Source organism: Trifolium pratense, linkage group LG7, assembly GCF_020283565.1.
Source record: "Trifolium pratense cultivar HEN17-A07 linkage group LG7, ARS_RC_1.1, whole genome shotgun sequence".
Taxonomy (NCBI): domain Eukaryota; kingdom Viridiplantae; phylum Streptophyta; class Magnoliopsida; order Fabales; family Fabaceae; genus Trifolium; species Trifolium pratense.
In genome coordinates this window covers 18,052,503-18,068,237 of record NC_060065.1, presented here as the reverse complement: position 1 = coordinate 18,068,237, position 15,735 = coordinate 18,052,503, and the positions used below count along the sequence as shown (strand labels likewise).

The window sequence follows — 15,735 nt, the reverse complement described above, 5'->3', positions numbered from 1 at the left end:
TTTTCCTTATTTGAATTCTCACTTTTTATAACAAATAATTGTTTTTAATCTGTTGCATTCCTTTTCTATATAAATAACATAATAATGTAATAACATAAATTATCATACTAACACACCGACTCTATTTTCTTTTATTTTTATGAGAAATATGGGACAAATAGGTTGTAAATATGTCATTCATAAATATATAAAAGAATACATGGCAACATTCAAAATGAAAGATAAATATTCGTCATTAATATAGAAAAACGCTTTTACCATAAAAAATATAGAAAATTATGACAAAAACGTTTATCATTAATGCATAAAAAAAATAAGGATAAATATTTTTTGTTAATACATAAAAAATATAACATAGATGGTTGTTATTGATAAATGATAGAAAAAATATGGGATAAATAGTTGCCACATTTTTTTATTTTGACGCAAACAAACTTAGTTCATTTCAATCACAATAATAACTTCAATACAAGGTGGACAATAATTACAAATGTGGGGACTAGCGATAAAACGAGTAGCTTGAACTAAGTCGTGAACTAATCGATTTGCTTACCTTTTAACATAACTGACCTTACGGTAGTTTAAAAATAACAAGTTCCGACACCAATGCTACCTAACTCAGTATTTTGTGTGCTTTGAATTGATGGCTTGCATAACTTGCAAACAATCACTCTCCACTTCAATGGAATCACTTCAATTTCTCTATAATTATCCCAAAGCCAATGCAAAGCCACATTAATTCCTATGGCCTAATAGCAGGTACCATCTTATCTGCATCAACATCATTAATCATATGAAATAACATATCCACAAATCCAATTGCATTTTCGCTATAACGATCAACTAGTTGCCATTCTTCCGTCTCGTTCCACACTGTGATGGATGAGATAGAGAATTGAGTGATAAGGAGGTCAAAAATTCGATTTTCACCCACGGCGAAAAAATAATTAAAGCTGTTTCAAAAATAAATATTTTTTTTTACATGTTGATCTATGTTTTCTATGTTAATATAATGTCAATTTTAACTATCATACAAAAATCAGCAGCAAATACATGAGTATTTTGCTAGTTTATTTGAATACTTTGGCAGAGATGATGTTTACTTTGGTAGAAATTCTCTTTTTTGATTTCCTCTCTCAATGATTCACTAAGACTTGTCAACTAAAACAATGTCCAGCAATTCCGTGGAATTAGCTCAGTTGACAGGGACATTGCATTATATATACAGAGGGCCGAGGTTGAAACTTCAGTCATTCCACTTATCCACATTAAGGATAGAATTGCTAGTCACTAGGCTACTTGACAAAAAACGAAAAAACCAATGCCACCAACTTGCTACAAATTTGAGGCACATCAAAGTTGATGACTCCAAAAGAATGAAGTATTGGTATTGGAAGAGAAAGAGAGGGAAAGGGTTAAAGACCATTGGAAGAAAAGGGAGGAGCCAAATAAGGTCTTGACAGTAATTTTTCAAAATGTGTATTGATAAGCATACATACTATATACATCATGATAAAAATTATGATTGAAGTTTATGACTAAAATTTAGGGTTCATATACAAACTTATTTAGGGTTCATATACAAAATTAAATCTTTAATCCTTTAACATAATTTCAATTAAAACTTTAGTCATTTATTTTTATTTTTTTCATAACATTTTAATGCTTTTTCACGTTTGAATATGAATTTTAAGCTTCAAATTTATAGTTTTCTTTCTTTGTTCACTTTCAAGTCTCAATCATAAATATATTTTATACCCTAAAAGAAAATCATATATTTGAAGCTTGAAATTTTTTACACAAACATGAATTAAGAATAAAAAAGGACAAAAATGATATTAAAAAATAAAGGACTAAATCGTTACCAAAAATTAAGTTGAAGGACTAGGCTCGTTTGAATTTGGCTTATTTTTAAGCTTATGAAAATAGTTTATGCAAATAAATAAACTTTTATGTTAATTCATAAGTTTTCACTAATAAAAATTGTATCTTTATAAGTTGTTTTTATCATAAACTACCTTGAAAAACTTATAATAATACACAAAAATTTATTTATTTACATAAGTTATTTTGCATAAGCTTAAAAATAAGCTAAAAATTTTGCCAAAAATTTATCATTTAAAACTCCGTCAAAAAAAAATTATCATTTAAAATTCAAAACTGAATTACGATTAGTTTCAATCTGATTTGTTAAAACTAATTTAAGGATAAAATTTAAGCCCACTTGGGACCTGAGAGTGTGCTCCTCCTTAATGTCTGAGGTTCAATTCTCTCTGGTGCCAATTTGATTGGACTAATTTAGCCTCTACAAAAAAAAATTAAGGATAAAATTCAATTTATTTTAAATCAATGTTTGTTTTTGGTTACAATAGAGGATCAAATTTGATTTCTTAAAAAAATGTCTCAGGTTCAAATTTGTTAAATTAGAAAATATAAAACCAGAATTTGATGGAAATCATGTAGGCAGTTGGCATAATAAATGACTGGGTAATATTCAGCATTTCTCTTCTTTCAAATGTGCAAATTCAAAATTATGTTGAAAATTGACAAAGTCCCTCCCAAAATAAATCCTCTCTTGTGATAGATGTTAACAAATATTTGATAAACCATGTTTAGTTAGGCTTCAATAAAAAAAATTAATAAAACAAATATTTTACAGGTAGGGAAAAAGACTTTAATAACCCTTTTTTTTGTTACATAATAACCCATTTATTTATCAAGAAATAAATAGATACAGAATCACAGCTTAAATATCTCACATGTATTATCAATGAAAACATAGTTATTAGATGTAAACATGTTTAATATGTGTAGCTTATTTCTCAGCATCTTTCTGAGTTTAGTTTCCTTTTAAAAAAATGAGAAAATTTGGGTTTAAGCTAGCAAAGGAAAACATATTATTGTTTAGCTAATTGAATGTAAGACCTACCATTTGCACTAAAACACCTAACAATATACCAAAAGTAAAAAGGGGTAGAGGCGGCATACGGCATTCTACAATCTCGCCGCTCATACATAGCCCCTCAAAAACCACCAACAGCTAGTATGAACTCAAGTATCAGAAAAGAGACAATTAGAATGTACACATCATTGAACTTAAGAGTCAAGTTGGTCGGACTTCAACGGTGCACCAGATGATGACCCAGAACTTCCATTCTGCAGATAGAGGCTTTTTGCAACCATAGAGTCACTAACCAAGCCCACATCGACATCATCAAATTTGAGCGGTCCTACTCTTACTTTCCGGTTGCTGAAAAATTGAAAAAGATTAAAATAGGGACATAATTCACAAGTACAATTCAAAAATCAAGACATAAAGAGTAGCATACCTGTTTAACCGATTGTTTATGGCAGTAAGGTCTTTCGAAGGGCTCTGATAGGCATGAGTGCTCTCCCCAACACATGCATAATAGCTTTTGGAGCTATGTGAAATTAGAGCATCCATCTGTGTGCACATACATAACCAATGAATACAATTATGGTCCATATAAAATAAAACAATTGTCTTTCAGTTAGATTCTGGTTTTGTGCAGTAAAACTGAGAACAAGTGGCCAAAGTGTCTAAGTTGGTACTTAAAAGGACTAAAATGGAACAAAAAAATTTTAAAGGACTAAACTGTCCGACAATTAAAATATAAAAGGAGCAAAAACAAAAGTGAAACCAAAAAACAACTTAAAAAGGACCAAGAGTGTACTTTAGCCTAAAACATTCCTTTTTTTTTTGTATTTCAATTAGATGTCGGTTTTATGCAGTAAGACTGGGTACAAGTCATTACTAAACCAAGTACCCTCCTTTCCACACCCATTTTGTCACACAAAATTGTCAAAAGAAAGCCTAACAAATAAATTAGTACCTTGGATGATCGTAATGGAGAGACATACACATTGTGTGTGGCAGACACTTTTTTAGGTGACATATCAGGAAGGCTTGGGAAAGGTGATATTCTAGGAGAGCCAGGATTTTGAACTAAATGGCCTGCAAAGAGTAAAGCACACGTGTCACAATGCAGAACTATGTAGCAGATATATAATTGAAAGTAACTTAGGGAATAAGCAAGTACCATCATTTTTGTTGTTAGCTTCAGGTGGTTGATCACTTCTCATAGTTGCTCCACCAGGGCCAAGTTCAACCAGAAGTGGCTTTACAGAGGGAATGAAAACTTCATTGTAAAAGGAAATGATATCGATGTGCTCCTGTCCTGTTCTTTGTCTAGATGACCCATTACGGCGTGCCAAGGACCAGTCAACAAATACACTACGAAAAACCTGTGGCTTGCATTGTGGTTGCTTCCTATAGTTGTATATAATCTCCCTAAAAGTTAGGTTCAGTTGTGAAATCTGCAAAACAGAATAGAATGAGAAAAAAGAAGTAATCAAAGCACACTACACTCTCAAGTTTCAGAGATTAAAGAGAAACCTTTGCAACTCCATAGAAGCAACACAAAATTATTTGGTCAATATGACGGTTGAAGAAGAGAGATGTCCATTGATTTAGGATTCGCTGGAAAAGACAGTATACATTCTCCCTTATCTCCGGTTCTAATCGTAGCCTTTCAACCATTCCGCTTATTCTGACAGCTCCCAACTTAACAATCTAGAAAAATGGGCAGTGCACAACAAATTTAATGTTTAAAATGACTTGGTAAAAAAACAAAACAATTAAAATGACTTGGTAAATAAAAAGACATAAACCAGAACAGCTAGCCATCAGCATAAAATTACTCAAATGGAAGTGATGTAACAAACCAATTCCTAAAGGCAACTTGCATTCTAAACATAAAAGATACACATATAGAGTAGCTCATGAAATTACATTAAGGGTCACAAAGTTAGAGCTTCATATTAACAGATAGATGTCTAGCTACATTGAACAACATGTACACACACAACTTCACACCAAGAGTGGTTTCATTCGAGTCCACAAAATTCCAGTGTAGAAAGTTATCAAATGAACCCTTACGGAAGACTATGTCACATATAACAATCAAGTTGGTATAACAGTTTTATCAAGGCTCAATACCTTGCTGAAAAATACGCTGATCCCAGTTTCTGCACATGTTTCCCCTCCACCTCCTGGATTTGGCTTTGTTGGACTACATGGAATAAACATAAACATTTAACATACAGCAACCAAGGAAGTCAAAATTAAAGTGACTCGTCAGACTTATACCTGGCAAATGCTGATTGCAAAGGAGGTGGAAGTAGTTTTGACTTAAGGTTGCTCAAGTGAAGAAGCCGGTCTTTCACCGGTGAAGTGAAAGAATTTCGTTCCACTAACACATTTCGATATTCTGTACAGAGCCGCTTTGGTGATCTGGGGTCCCCATTTTGAGCTGAAATCATCAAATAGTTGATGTTGTGTTACTTAAGGTGTGACAAATGTGTATCTTTCAAAGTGTGCTATTTGTGGGAATGATGCATATAAAGGATGAAGACGATATGTGTGCACCGTTATAGATAACAGTGACAAATACTCCACAGAATTACAGGTAAAGAATTGTATAAAAACAGGGAAAACATGACTTAATGTTTTAGAATAATAAAAGAGAACCATTTACCTGGCAAAGTCTCAGGCTTGGGCAAGGAAGGCACAGGGGGCAGTCCTCCACAAGAGAAGTTAATCTGCATTGCAATTTCATCTAATGATGGCATTGGTTCGGCTAACAGACCAAGTCGATTGATTTCTGCAGAAAGGGCAGGTCTAGCGACTGCTAATGAATTATACATTGAAGAACCCTTTTCCCATACCAAGCTCTCCAAAAGTCGTTCCTCCAATGAATTAAGATGTCGCCTCAGTTCTCTTGGGAGAGATTCTTCATGTCTAATGAAACTTTCGATCACCTTGCTAAGATCAAAAGCTGTGATTCCAGTCCTCTCCAGTACAGCAGGGAACAACATTGTCACAGTCTTGTGAGTAGCCAGGACTAATTCTGCAGAACATGCAAGCATACACCTATGGAACCTCTCATTAGTAAGCAGTGGAGTTAAATTGTTGCCAAGTATTTGAGCTTCTGCTCTGCACATTGTTGCCAACACCCTATAGTAGAACTTCAAAGCTTCTAATCTTCGTTGTTCTGCCCATATATTGTCCATGAGGTTAGCACTTTGCAGGATTCCAGTTACACATCGGTCCCCAAGGGGACTGCTAGGAAATATAGCTTGCAATATAATCTGTGCTCTGCGTACTACATCACTTGTAATATCCTTGTCACATGATGCCAAGAATCGCTCTAGCTCTTGTGAGGGCTTTGATGGGAGTGGAGAAATGACAGTGCGGAGCCACTTTGCAGTAGTCATTGCTGTGCTTACAGGGGTGGCAGCAATCTTTGAATTTGCGCTACCTGGAATGCCATTAGCATGGGAAGCAGGAGAGCGGTAGGGTGAAAGTGGATTTGTAATGGTCTTAGCAGGTGATGCCATCAAATCAAATTTCCTCTACAGAGCACAATAATATATTATTAGGTATTATCCTCATAAGACAGAATAAATTTTAGAAGAAAATTTCCATTAGGCATACCTTTCCACCTCCTGTTGAAACAGAACCTCCAGAAAAACTTCCTAAACTTCCTGAAGCTAGCAGGCTGTCATCCTCATTAATGAATAACCTTTCATCGAGTTCACCCTTGTTGCGAGTCATGTGATCATAATCTTTTTCTAAGACATTCAAACTAGATGGCAAGGATGATTCCTCCATCAGATCTTTAAAATAGGTTAAACCATCTACATATTGAAATAATAAACACCAGTTAAAGACATCATCATATATTTGAACCTTGATGCATTAATAATAAATGGGAAAAGGAAAATAAACCTTTATCAAAATTTTCTAGGTTTTCAGTTTTGCATTCAGATGCCAAACAGGGTTGCTTTTTCAATATATCTGCTACTAAATTATTGGCTTGCTCCATAGTTTTCCTCAACTCATCTTCTGAAGTGTTATATATGTTGCAAAGTGAAGCAAGGAGGTCCACACCTTTGCTACTTTTCTTAACTGCAAGAAATTTTTATGGAATTAAAAATTAAACTTTATCAACATTTAAGCTCGCCACTGAAATACCTTGTATTTATAAGCAAATGTGTATGTGCAAACACCAGACCCCAAGAAAGAGAACAGGAACAATATAATTAAAAATGTAGGAAGGAGTAACAACGAAATTACCAAATCGCGAAGAGTCGTGAATGTTGAAATTCCGAAAACGGGCTGGAACATGAATAATTAGGATAGCCTGTAACAGATACAACAAGAAAATAAAAAAATTGTTTCGTTTTGCAGCTTAAAAAAAAGGAATAATTCTTTAAAAAAATGGAATAATTGAATTTTTTTCTTTCAAATGTTCAAAGTTCCAGCAGCAAAGGAATCTAACTGACCAAGATTGAAATTAAACCATTGGTGCAAGTCACCAAGTCTTTGAAACGGCTGAAAGCATGTACACGGAGCGCCAAGAAAAGTAACCATCCAAAACGGTGGTACTCAGATACATGATTGGTGGTAACAGATGAGTTATTTTCAGCATTTGCATCAATTGACACAAAGAACTCTTCAAATACACGCTTATAATACCTGGCACCATCAAACTTGTAAGATGTATTGCAAACTAAAATCAAAGTAAACAACCTTATACTGCAAAAATACTGGGCCACTCACTTGCTAAGAGCCTTCAAGTGAATGGTGTTAGCTTGCATCTCCTTTGCCTGATATAACCATAGCAACATAAAAGATTGGCTAAATATAAAACTGATTCCAAGGATTTAAAAGTATATCATCACAATTAACTTAGAAAAAAATACGTGATTCGCTGTCTAGTCAATACCTCAAGCCTGTTTTCCCAATCTGAGCCATATAGATTGCTTAAAATTGGACCAGCCTTAACAACAAACTGAGGAAGTTCTTTAAAAAAATCTGGAACGCTGTTCAATACAAGATAAACATAACTGTAAATAATAGACAAGACTACAAACTTATATACTAGATAAGGGTCAGAAAAATACTTAAGCTTTGCTGCTCTCAATATTCGACACAAGGTAAGACTAGTATTCTCAGTCTCTTCCTTTCCACTCTCCACGTTTTTCTGAGCCAGTCTCTTGATAGAGTATAAAATAAAAGCAAACCAGTACCGTTCTGCTTCTTCTGTCTGAAAAGATTTAAAACCTCGTGAATTCAAGTGAAAACTTCAATAACAAATGGCTTTCATAATAGAGAGTAATGTTTGTCTGTACCGTTCCATTCCCGATTGATGAAACATTTGCCATGAGAAGATGTTTTGTTTCTCCAAACAGATCCATTGCTTCTTTACAGCTTTTCTCATCCAATGCTAGCTCATTCTGTCATAAAAAGAGAATGATAGAAGATATAAAAATTATCCTCTCAAAAATTATTATATCATTTCATAGGATTATTTTCTTATCTTGCAGTGTCTCTCAAGATTACTTTCCAGTTTACCAAGTTATTAACATAATTTGTTTTCTCAATTTAATTAGGATTTAGGTCTTTAAATAGTATAAATAAGGGTTAGTACTTAGTACTGATTTTTTTTTTTTTTTTTGTATCATCAATCACGGTCATATTTTAAAGTCATTATTCTTTATCTTCACTATTTGTCTAGAAGACTATCATTTCTACAGAGCTAATCAATGTGTAATTTAATGAATAAAAAATCTCAATTTAAAATTCATTTTATATGTATAAAAGCAAGCAATAACCATAACCATATATGTACATTGATCTTATTTTGTGTCTCGCATAATATCATATACACATAAAGAAAATTGATGCGTGGAACAGAGGACGCTGCCGAGCATGGCCATAGTAAAAAGGTATGGCAAGCAAAGGGAGTGAGTTGAGTAAAAATAGTGCAAGCTTCCGAATACATGTGGGCAAATGACAGATCTTGGCCAGTAAATGAAGGGGATGAGGTGCGAACAAGGATAGCCAACACTTAATGTAGCAGCATGACTTTCCTTCATAATCCAGCCGTAAAAAATAAGCTATGTTTCGAACAACGGCTGTAATTAGTGGTGCTACTTGCAACTATCGACTTTTCCGATGCACATGGACGCACACATAAACTCTTTCTCGTACAAATTAATCATGAATAGGTAACCGATGTCAAACTCCCCTCCCAATTACAGATCAATTAATAATGGTGATCCTAAAACAAAGACTCCCAATAGATCAATTAATGATAAAGCGAAAACGCCCAACCGCTCAATTAATAATAGTGTATCAAATTTGTCTGATATTAATAGCGTTGGCGGGGTACGGCCCTCTTGTAATCCAAACAAATAATAAAAAATAATAGCCTTAAAAGGGTTGCTGATTAATTGCATCCTAAGTTTTCTGCACTACATACTATCATCAAGATGTAAAAAAAGTCTCAATTCAGGAATAACTTATTTCTGCATCTATGTCTCCATGAAGATCAATCGAGCAATATTTTTTTTTTCTTTGAAAAAGTCTGAAGATCAATCAATTCATCAGTAAAATATTTTCACATGCATCTTCTTATCTCTCAATAAAAAATCAACTTAGGGTTAGTGAATAAATTGGTTAACAAATAAAAATAATACATTTCATTTAATTTCTTCAATCACCAACCCAACAAACTATAAAACTTAAAGATCAAAACTTTAACAACATAATTCACAAACAATATCAGCTCAAACAAAATTATAACAAAAACACCATAAAAATTATAAAAAAAATTAATTTCACATACAGAAAATTCAGTGAACCAGAAAACAAAAACTGAAAAAGAAAAAAAAATTATTCACCTTGGAGAATACAGCAAAGCGAGACTCAGCTTGGTCACCATTATCGACCACTACAACAAAGGGCTTAGTATCTTCCATCTCCAATTCAGCTGGAGGAGTCATGAAAAAACCCTAATTGACGCAGATCGAGAGAAGAGGAACAATAATTTAAGCGAAAATTCGGTGAATTTTGGTGAGAAAGTGCAAAATCGAAGCGAAATTGAGAAACCCTAGAGAGAACGAAAAGGAGAACAAGAACAATAATCTGGAATAAACAATTTTTATTTATTTTATTTTATAATAATGTTTTTTTTTTAATGTTATTAAAAAAGTTGATTGATTGTGTTTTGGCGCCATACATGTTATACCCTACATGGTTTTTCCCGCTCAACATAGGTCTGACGTGGATGAAGGGTATTTTGGAGATTTTGTATGGTTTGATTTGGTCGTTTTTTCATCTTTCTATATGCTTTCTATTACGTTTCCTTTTCTTACCCTTAATCAAACTAGTAACAAATCTGTATTAATTTTTCAAAAAAAAAAATCTGTATTAGGATTTACATTGTTACTCTTTTCTTCTCGCAAAAATTATTATAATTGATTATTGATTTTTTTAAGTAGTCTATTGACTAGAAATTTCACTTTTAACGTGAATAAGTGGGATGATCGGAGCTCGAACTCCGATTTCTTAGATATATAGTGTATATCTCTGCCGACTGATTAGGTGAAATTATAAATAAAAAAAAAAAGAATAATAATTTTACCAAGTTAATCTCTTTAATTATTAGTTAAGTTTAATTATTATAAATGTAGAGTGAAAAAGTTGATACTCTCTGTCACTCTTTATAAGAGCTATTTTGGCTAAAATGTATTATTCATATATCTTGTTTTGATCGTATTTTTTTTAATAATATATAGATGTAAATATTAGCATATAAGATTTTGTTTAATTTGTTTTGATGAATATTTTCAAAATATTAAGTTTTTATAATTTTTACTAATACACAATTAAAATTATTAGTGATCAAAATTGTGTACTGATGTACGCGCAGTAGTCAAACTATGTCTTATATTTAGGGATGGGGGAGTTTTAATTAGTGGGTATAATTGTAAGAAAAAAATGATTATTGTAATATTGAAAAGTAAAAGTAATAATAATTTTGAGATTTTTTTTAAAAAAATATGACAATTATTATGTGACAAAGAAAGTATTTCCTCCTGTCCTTTTTTAAAGAATATTTTGAAAAAATCACACAGTGTATTTGTGTGTGAGTCTATCTAATAGACTATTCAACAAATTAATAATCAATGATATCTTGATAAATATTACAAAACTAAATGAGAAATATTTTTTTTTTAAGACTAAATGAGAAAAAGTTACCGGATAATAATTAGAAAACAACTAAACGGCAAAAAGTTAACGGACAATTAATTAGAAAGCTAAAATTAAAATGGATTATATCTTAATAAATTAATAAATTAGGCAAATTTTTTTGAGTCACATAAATTAGGCTACTTTGACTCCTCGTAAGCTTAGATTAATTGGTAGAGACATCGCACAATATGTGCATGAGCTCGGATTCGAATTCGAAACACTCAATTTATTCACTTTTAAGGTGGATTTTCTAGCCATCAGGTTACTTAACAAAAAAAATTAGGCTACTTTGATGCTAACATTAGCCCAATGTTCCAAATTTTGTTTTAGGACTATTTCATTTGCTTTCAAAAATTATACATTTCCATTAAGTACTAGTTGGACCAATCAAAACAACGTCATCATATTATTGTGTTTTGATGAAATCTCCAAAAATCTTTGTTAGGAGCCTGCACATCAAAAATGCACAATTAGTAATTTATTAAAGAAATTTGGATAGAGTAAAATACATTAGTTATTGATTGTATATTTTTTTTTTTTTGCAGGAATTGTATATTTTTTTTACTATAACTTTTCGGTGTCACTTGAAAATGGATTAAGATTGTCTTTCGTGAAAACTTTATCGTAGCTAGTCAAGTATTAATTGTCACCGTTCAGATGATTTTTGATTGACTTTTACCTTAAACATTAAATACAATCAACATTTGAGATTTCACCGTAAAAAAAAATGTCACTAGAGAGAATTTATTCCACTTAATAACATACCATTGTTGGTTGGAAGATAGTGCTATGATGGTACGTAGTTGAGAAACATTTGGCACTTACCATGGAAAGTAATCGTCCAACTCTTCCACAATTTGGTGATAAAATTGAGGACAAACTTTGCCATAATTCTAGAGAAAAATTGTTGACATTATGATACAAATGTTAATTTAAATGTTAATTTAAATATTTATTTTGAATTGCAACATGAGTACAAAGAGAAAATTCATGAGCTGTATAATTGTACAAACCTTGTTGGTGAGATGGACAATAGTGAAACTACCCTTTGGATTTTGCTATTTAGAAGTTTGTTATACCAATCCATGTTCTTCGAGCATAGTCATCTGAAAAATTGGTTAACAAAGTAATTAGTCACTTTGACAGTGTGCATGATATAAAGCTAATTCTTGTATATAGTCAATAAACATAAGTTAATCAAACAATGTTCATAACTATTACAGACCAGCTAAATTGGAAGAAACATAGAATGTTACATATTATGTCAAAATAGTAAAGAAAATTGAACATTAAACTTAGCAACTTCAACGATATTTTTGTCGATTCTCGGAATTCAAAAATTAATTTGTTTTCAAACTTAATATCATTATAATAGTAGATGTTTTACCATTGTCTGACTAGCTTTACTCGAGTTATGGCTCATTTGGAATTTGTAAGCCGCATTTCATTGTAGGATTGTTTGGTTCTTTCGGGTAGAGGGTAACGTGCAATTTACCAAGATAGTTGATAAATGTATAAGTTAGCATCTACAATGAAAATAATTGTGTTAGATTACAAGTAAGAAAAAAGCAAATGAAAATGTAGAAAAGTTTTTCAATACTCACAATTTGTGTTTCAATTGAGGTTGTTTTCATTAATATCGACTTCAAATACGTAGGTTTGTGGCAAACACCATCTTTTCCTCTCAAGATCATAAGTGATGTACCAAAAGTTTTGAGTCATTTGAGATGTAGATTTTAGGTTTTGGTTGCAAGTACAAAATGTTGATGATAGTGTTTTTTTGTTTTGTTTTGGTCAAGTGTGGATGATAGTGTTTTTTTGTTACAAGATGATAGTGTTTTGAATGTAGCATATGTGTGACTATTATTTATAGTAAATTTGGGGTGGAGTTTTGCCTTTTTTTATTAAAAGGTAAGTTAAATGGGTATTATAGCATGTGATAAAATAGTAAGTTATTTGTTAAAAACATTTTCTCAATTAACAATTTGGATGGTTTAAAAATTGATTATTTGATGAATTGTTTTGAAACTTATTACACATTAACTTTAGTTTTGACTTGTTTGTTAAAGAAAAAAAAGTAAACCACTATAATTTTAGCTATTAATGAAGAAAACTACAATTTAATATTAATATATTCGGTTATGAACATTTGTTTTGTTCTACATCAAATAGAGTAACCCAAGATATAAAAAAATAAAAAAAAAATAGAGTAACTCAAGAAATGTTAGATGCGATAACGCGATTCTCTTTTAACTTGATTTTTGGTTTGGGTCCCACAAAGTTAAAAAAAATTGTCTCTGTATTTGTGCGTGGAGGATACCTAGTTTACAACAAAATAAATAAAATAGATGTAAATATTTTTTGGAGTAAATTACACTCCACTCTCTTGAAAGATGCTTAAATTACACTTCTCTTCATTCTTACGTTAAAATATACACTTTTATCCCTTCTTATACAAAATATATTAGAGAAAATTACACTCCATTCTCTTGAAAGAATCCTGGATTTCTTTCTCCTCCCCCTTAATATTTAAACTTACATTTCCCCATTTTAATAAAACTTCATTTCAATATAATCAAATTTCTAATGCAAATATTATTACTATTATTATTATTATTGTTGTTTTTTAGGCACATCATTAACATATAATGTCAAATGTTTTTATAATTATGAAACTATACAAAATAAAATACAAATCTCGGATAAATTACTAACTTGGATTAAAAACTATTATATATTAAATTTACATTATAAAATAATAAACTTTTCAAAGAAAGAAAAATTAATTTCTTCAATGATGACTTAAAGTTTTTTGACATAAAATAGTGGTTTAAAGTTAATTGTTATCACAAAAATATTTATTTATGTTAAAATTGACTAAAGTGTATGTTTTAACATAAGAGATGATGAGAGTGTAATTCATGCATGCTTCTTTCAAGATAGGGAGAATAATTTATTTATTTTTTCTTTAAACAAACATAAACATATTCATATCAATTATGTGGGCTATGGTCCATTTGCGAACTGGATTGGGTCACCCGATCCACGCCTAATTGAGCGAGTTATACGTTGGACACACCCTAAAAGTCACATGATTATCACTCGTTGGGTCACATTGACCGCCAATTAGGCCACATCGACCATTAGTCTACAACTTTCCCGGGAACAAGTGTCTAGTAGAACGTTTTAGGTTCTCCAAAAACCCTATTTATTCACCTATATAAGCCTACCTTATGACTTATGTCATATATGTCACATATAACTCTAAATACCTCTCACATTTGACGTCTATTAACTTGATCATTGGAGTTTGTGCAAGTATCACCCCTTCTTTCACAATGGGGCTCAACCACCGACGGTCTGAAACCAATGACCCATAAGAGATGATTAAATTATAACCACTAATGTTATATACGCTTTGGTACCAGTAAAAGTGTGGAAAAGATGTAAATTTAACCTTTTTTTTTATAAGCAAAAAGTGTGAAAAAGATGAAAATTTAACTTCTTTGATCATAATTAATAAAACCAATGTTATCCTAAAACTAGTATTTTACTTTTAGCTATCAATAAAGTATAATGTTCTGAATTTATATTAATAGTGTCTCACATTATATATATGATTCAAATATTCATTATTTATTTTGTAAAATAAAAATATTCATTATTTAAATCATTGATACATAACAGAAAATTGAACTTTGTCTTATCATAGCAGCTACTTGTTCACTTACATTTCCTCAACAAAGTTGCAGGATAGTTATTAGTTGGGATGTTCACGGTTCATGGACTACATTGAACTGAATCATATAAATGATTTGGTTCAGTTCATAAAAACCACTTTTATAAAAATTAGTTTATTTTTCAAAATCAGTTTACTTTACTAGTTTAAAACTGGTTTATAAATTACAAACTGTTTTGCATTTATCTATTTTTTTTATTTATAATTAGTTTTCTTTTTCAAGGTTAGATTTTTTTTTTGTCAAGTATCCCAATGGCTAGAAATTTCACCTTAAAGGTGAATAAGTGGAGTGTCCGGGGTTCGAACCCTGACTCCTGCATATATAAGCGATGTCACTACCAACTGAACTACGCTCACGGGAAGGTCAAATTTTTTTTATTAATGTTTTTTCATATTTTTTTATCAAGTTTTTCTAAATTATTTTATTAGTTTATAAATATTTAAATAAATTAACATTAATTACATTGATAAATAATAAAATAATGATATAACTGGTGGTGGCAGCCGCCAGACTCATGGCAGACCTTCAGTGACCGCCGGCGGCTGTCCGACAATTTTCCGGCGACCGACGACGATGATTGAGAACAATTTTAAAAAAAGAGTTTATAGCTTATTTTACTAGCTTATAATTTATTTTTCAAACGCTATTTTAAGTAGTTTATGAGCTTATAGCTTATAAATTTTTTCCAATTTTACCCCTATCATATTACTTGAAAAAAATTAAATATTAAATTAAACATATCTTTTTTACGTCATTTCATAGTTATAAGCTAGTTGGGTGGAATGGGTAGCTCAACTGGTTAAGCTAGTTGAGCTAAGGGTTAAGGAGGAGGTCTAGAGTTCAAGTCCCGACAAAGGAGAAAAAACTAAC

The 15,735-nt window shown here is 31.5% G+C and overlaps 1 protein-coding gene across 2 annotated transcripts; it reads right to left on the bottom strand.

Annotated features, from left to right (window-relative positions):
• Nucleotides 1-2,873: 2,873 nt before the first annotated feature.
• On the bottom strand, nt 2,874-10,088 carry LOC123894579 (retinoblastoma-related protein). Of its 2 annotated transcripts, XM_045944611.1 has the most exons (17): nt 9,772-10,088; nt 8,218-8,322; nt 7,990-8,132; nt 7,812-7,908; nt 7,646-7,692; nt 7,369-7,561; nt 7,160-7,226; nt 6,812-6,991; nt 6,518-6,720; nt 5,559-6,435; nt 5,171-5,333; nt 5,021-5,093; nt 4,418-4,594; nt 4,062-4,338; nt 3,855-3,976; nt 3,330-3,445; nt 2,874-3,250 (listed from the first exon to the last, which is right to left on the bottom strand). In XM_045944611.1, the coding sequence occupies exons 1-17, from the start codon at nt 9,871-9,873 to the stop codon at nt 3,097-3,099; spliced, it is 3,096 nt and encodes a 1,031-aa protein (XP_045800567.1). In that variant the 5' UTR covers nt 9,874-10,088; the 3' UTR covers nt 2,874-3,096. The 2 variants fall into 2 exon arrangements, with proteins under 2 accessions (XP_045800567.1, XP_045800566.1); XM_045944610.1 differs by having other exon boundaries at nt 7,812-8,132; nt 9,772-10,043.
• Nucleotides 10,089-15,735: the final 5,647 nt, after the last annotated feature.

Excerpts from the sequence above, each read along its gene's own strand:
- LOC123894579 (XM_045944610.1), bottom strand. The coding sequence starts at position 9,873 with ATGACTCCTCCAGCTGAATTGGAGATGGAAGATACTAAGCCCTTTGTT. Across the intron at positions 5,334-5,558 it reads CAAGCCTGAGACTTTGCCAG|CTCAAAATGGGGACCCCAGA; the intron begins GTAAATGGTTCT and ends TGATGATTTCAG. Across the intron at positions 5,094-5,170 it reads TTGCAATCAGCATTTGCCAG|TCCAACAAAGCCAAATCCAG; the intron begins GTATAAGTCTGA and ends TATTCCATGTAG.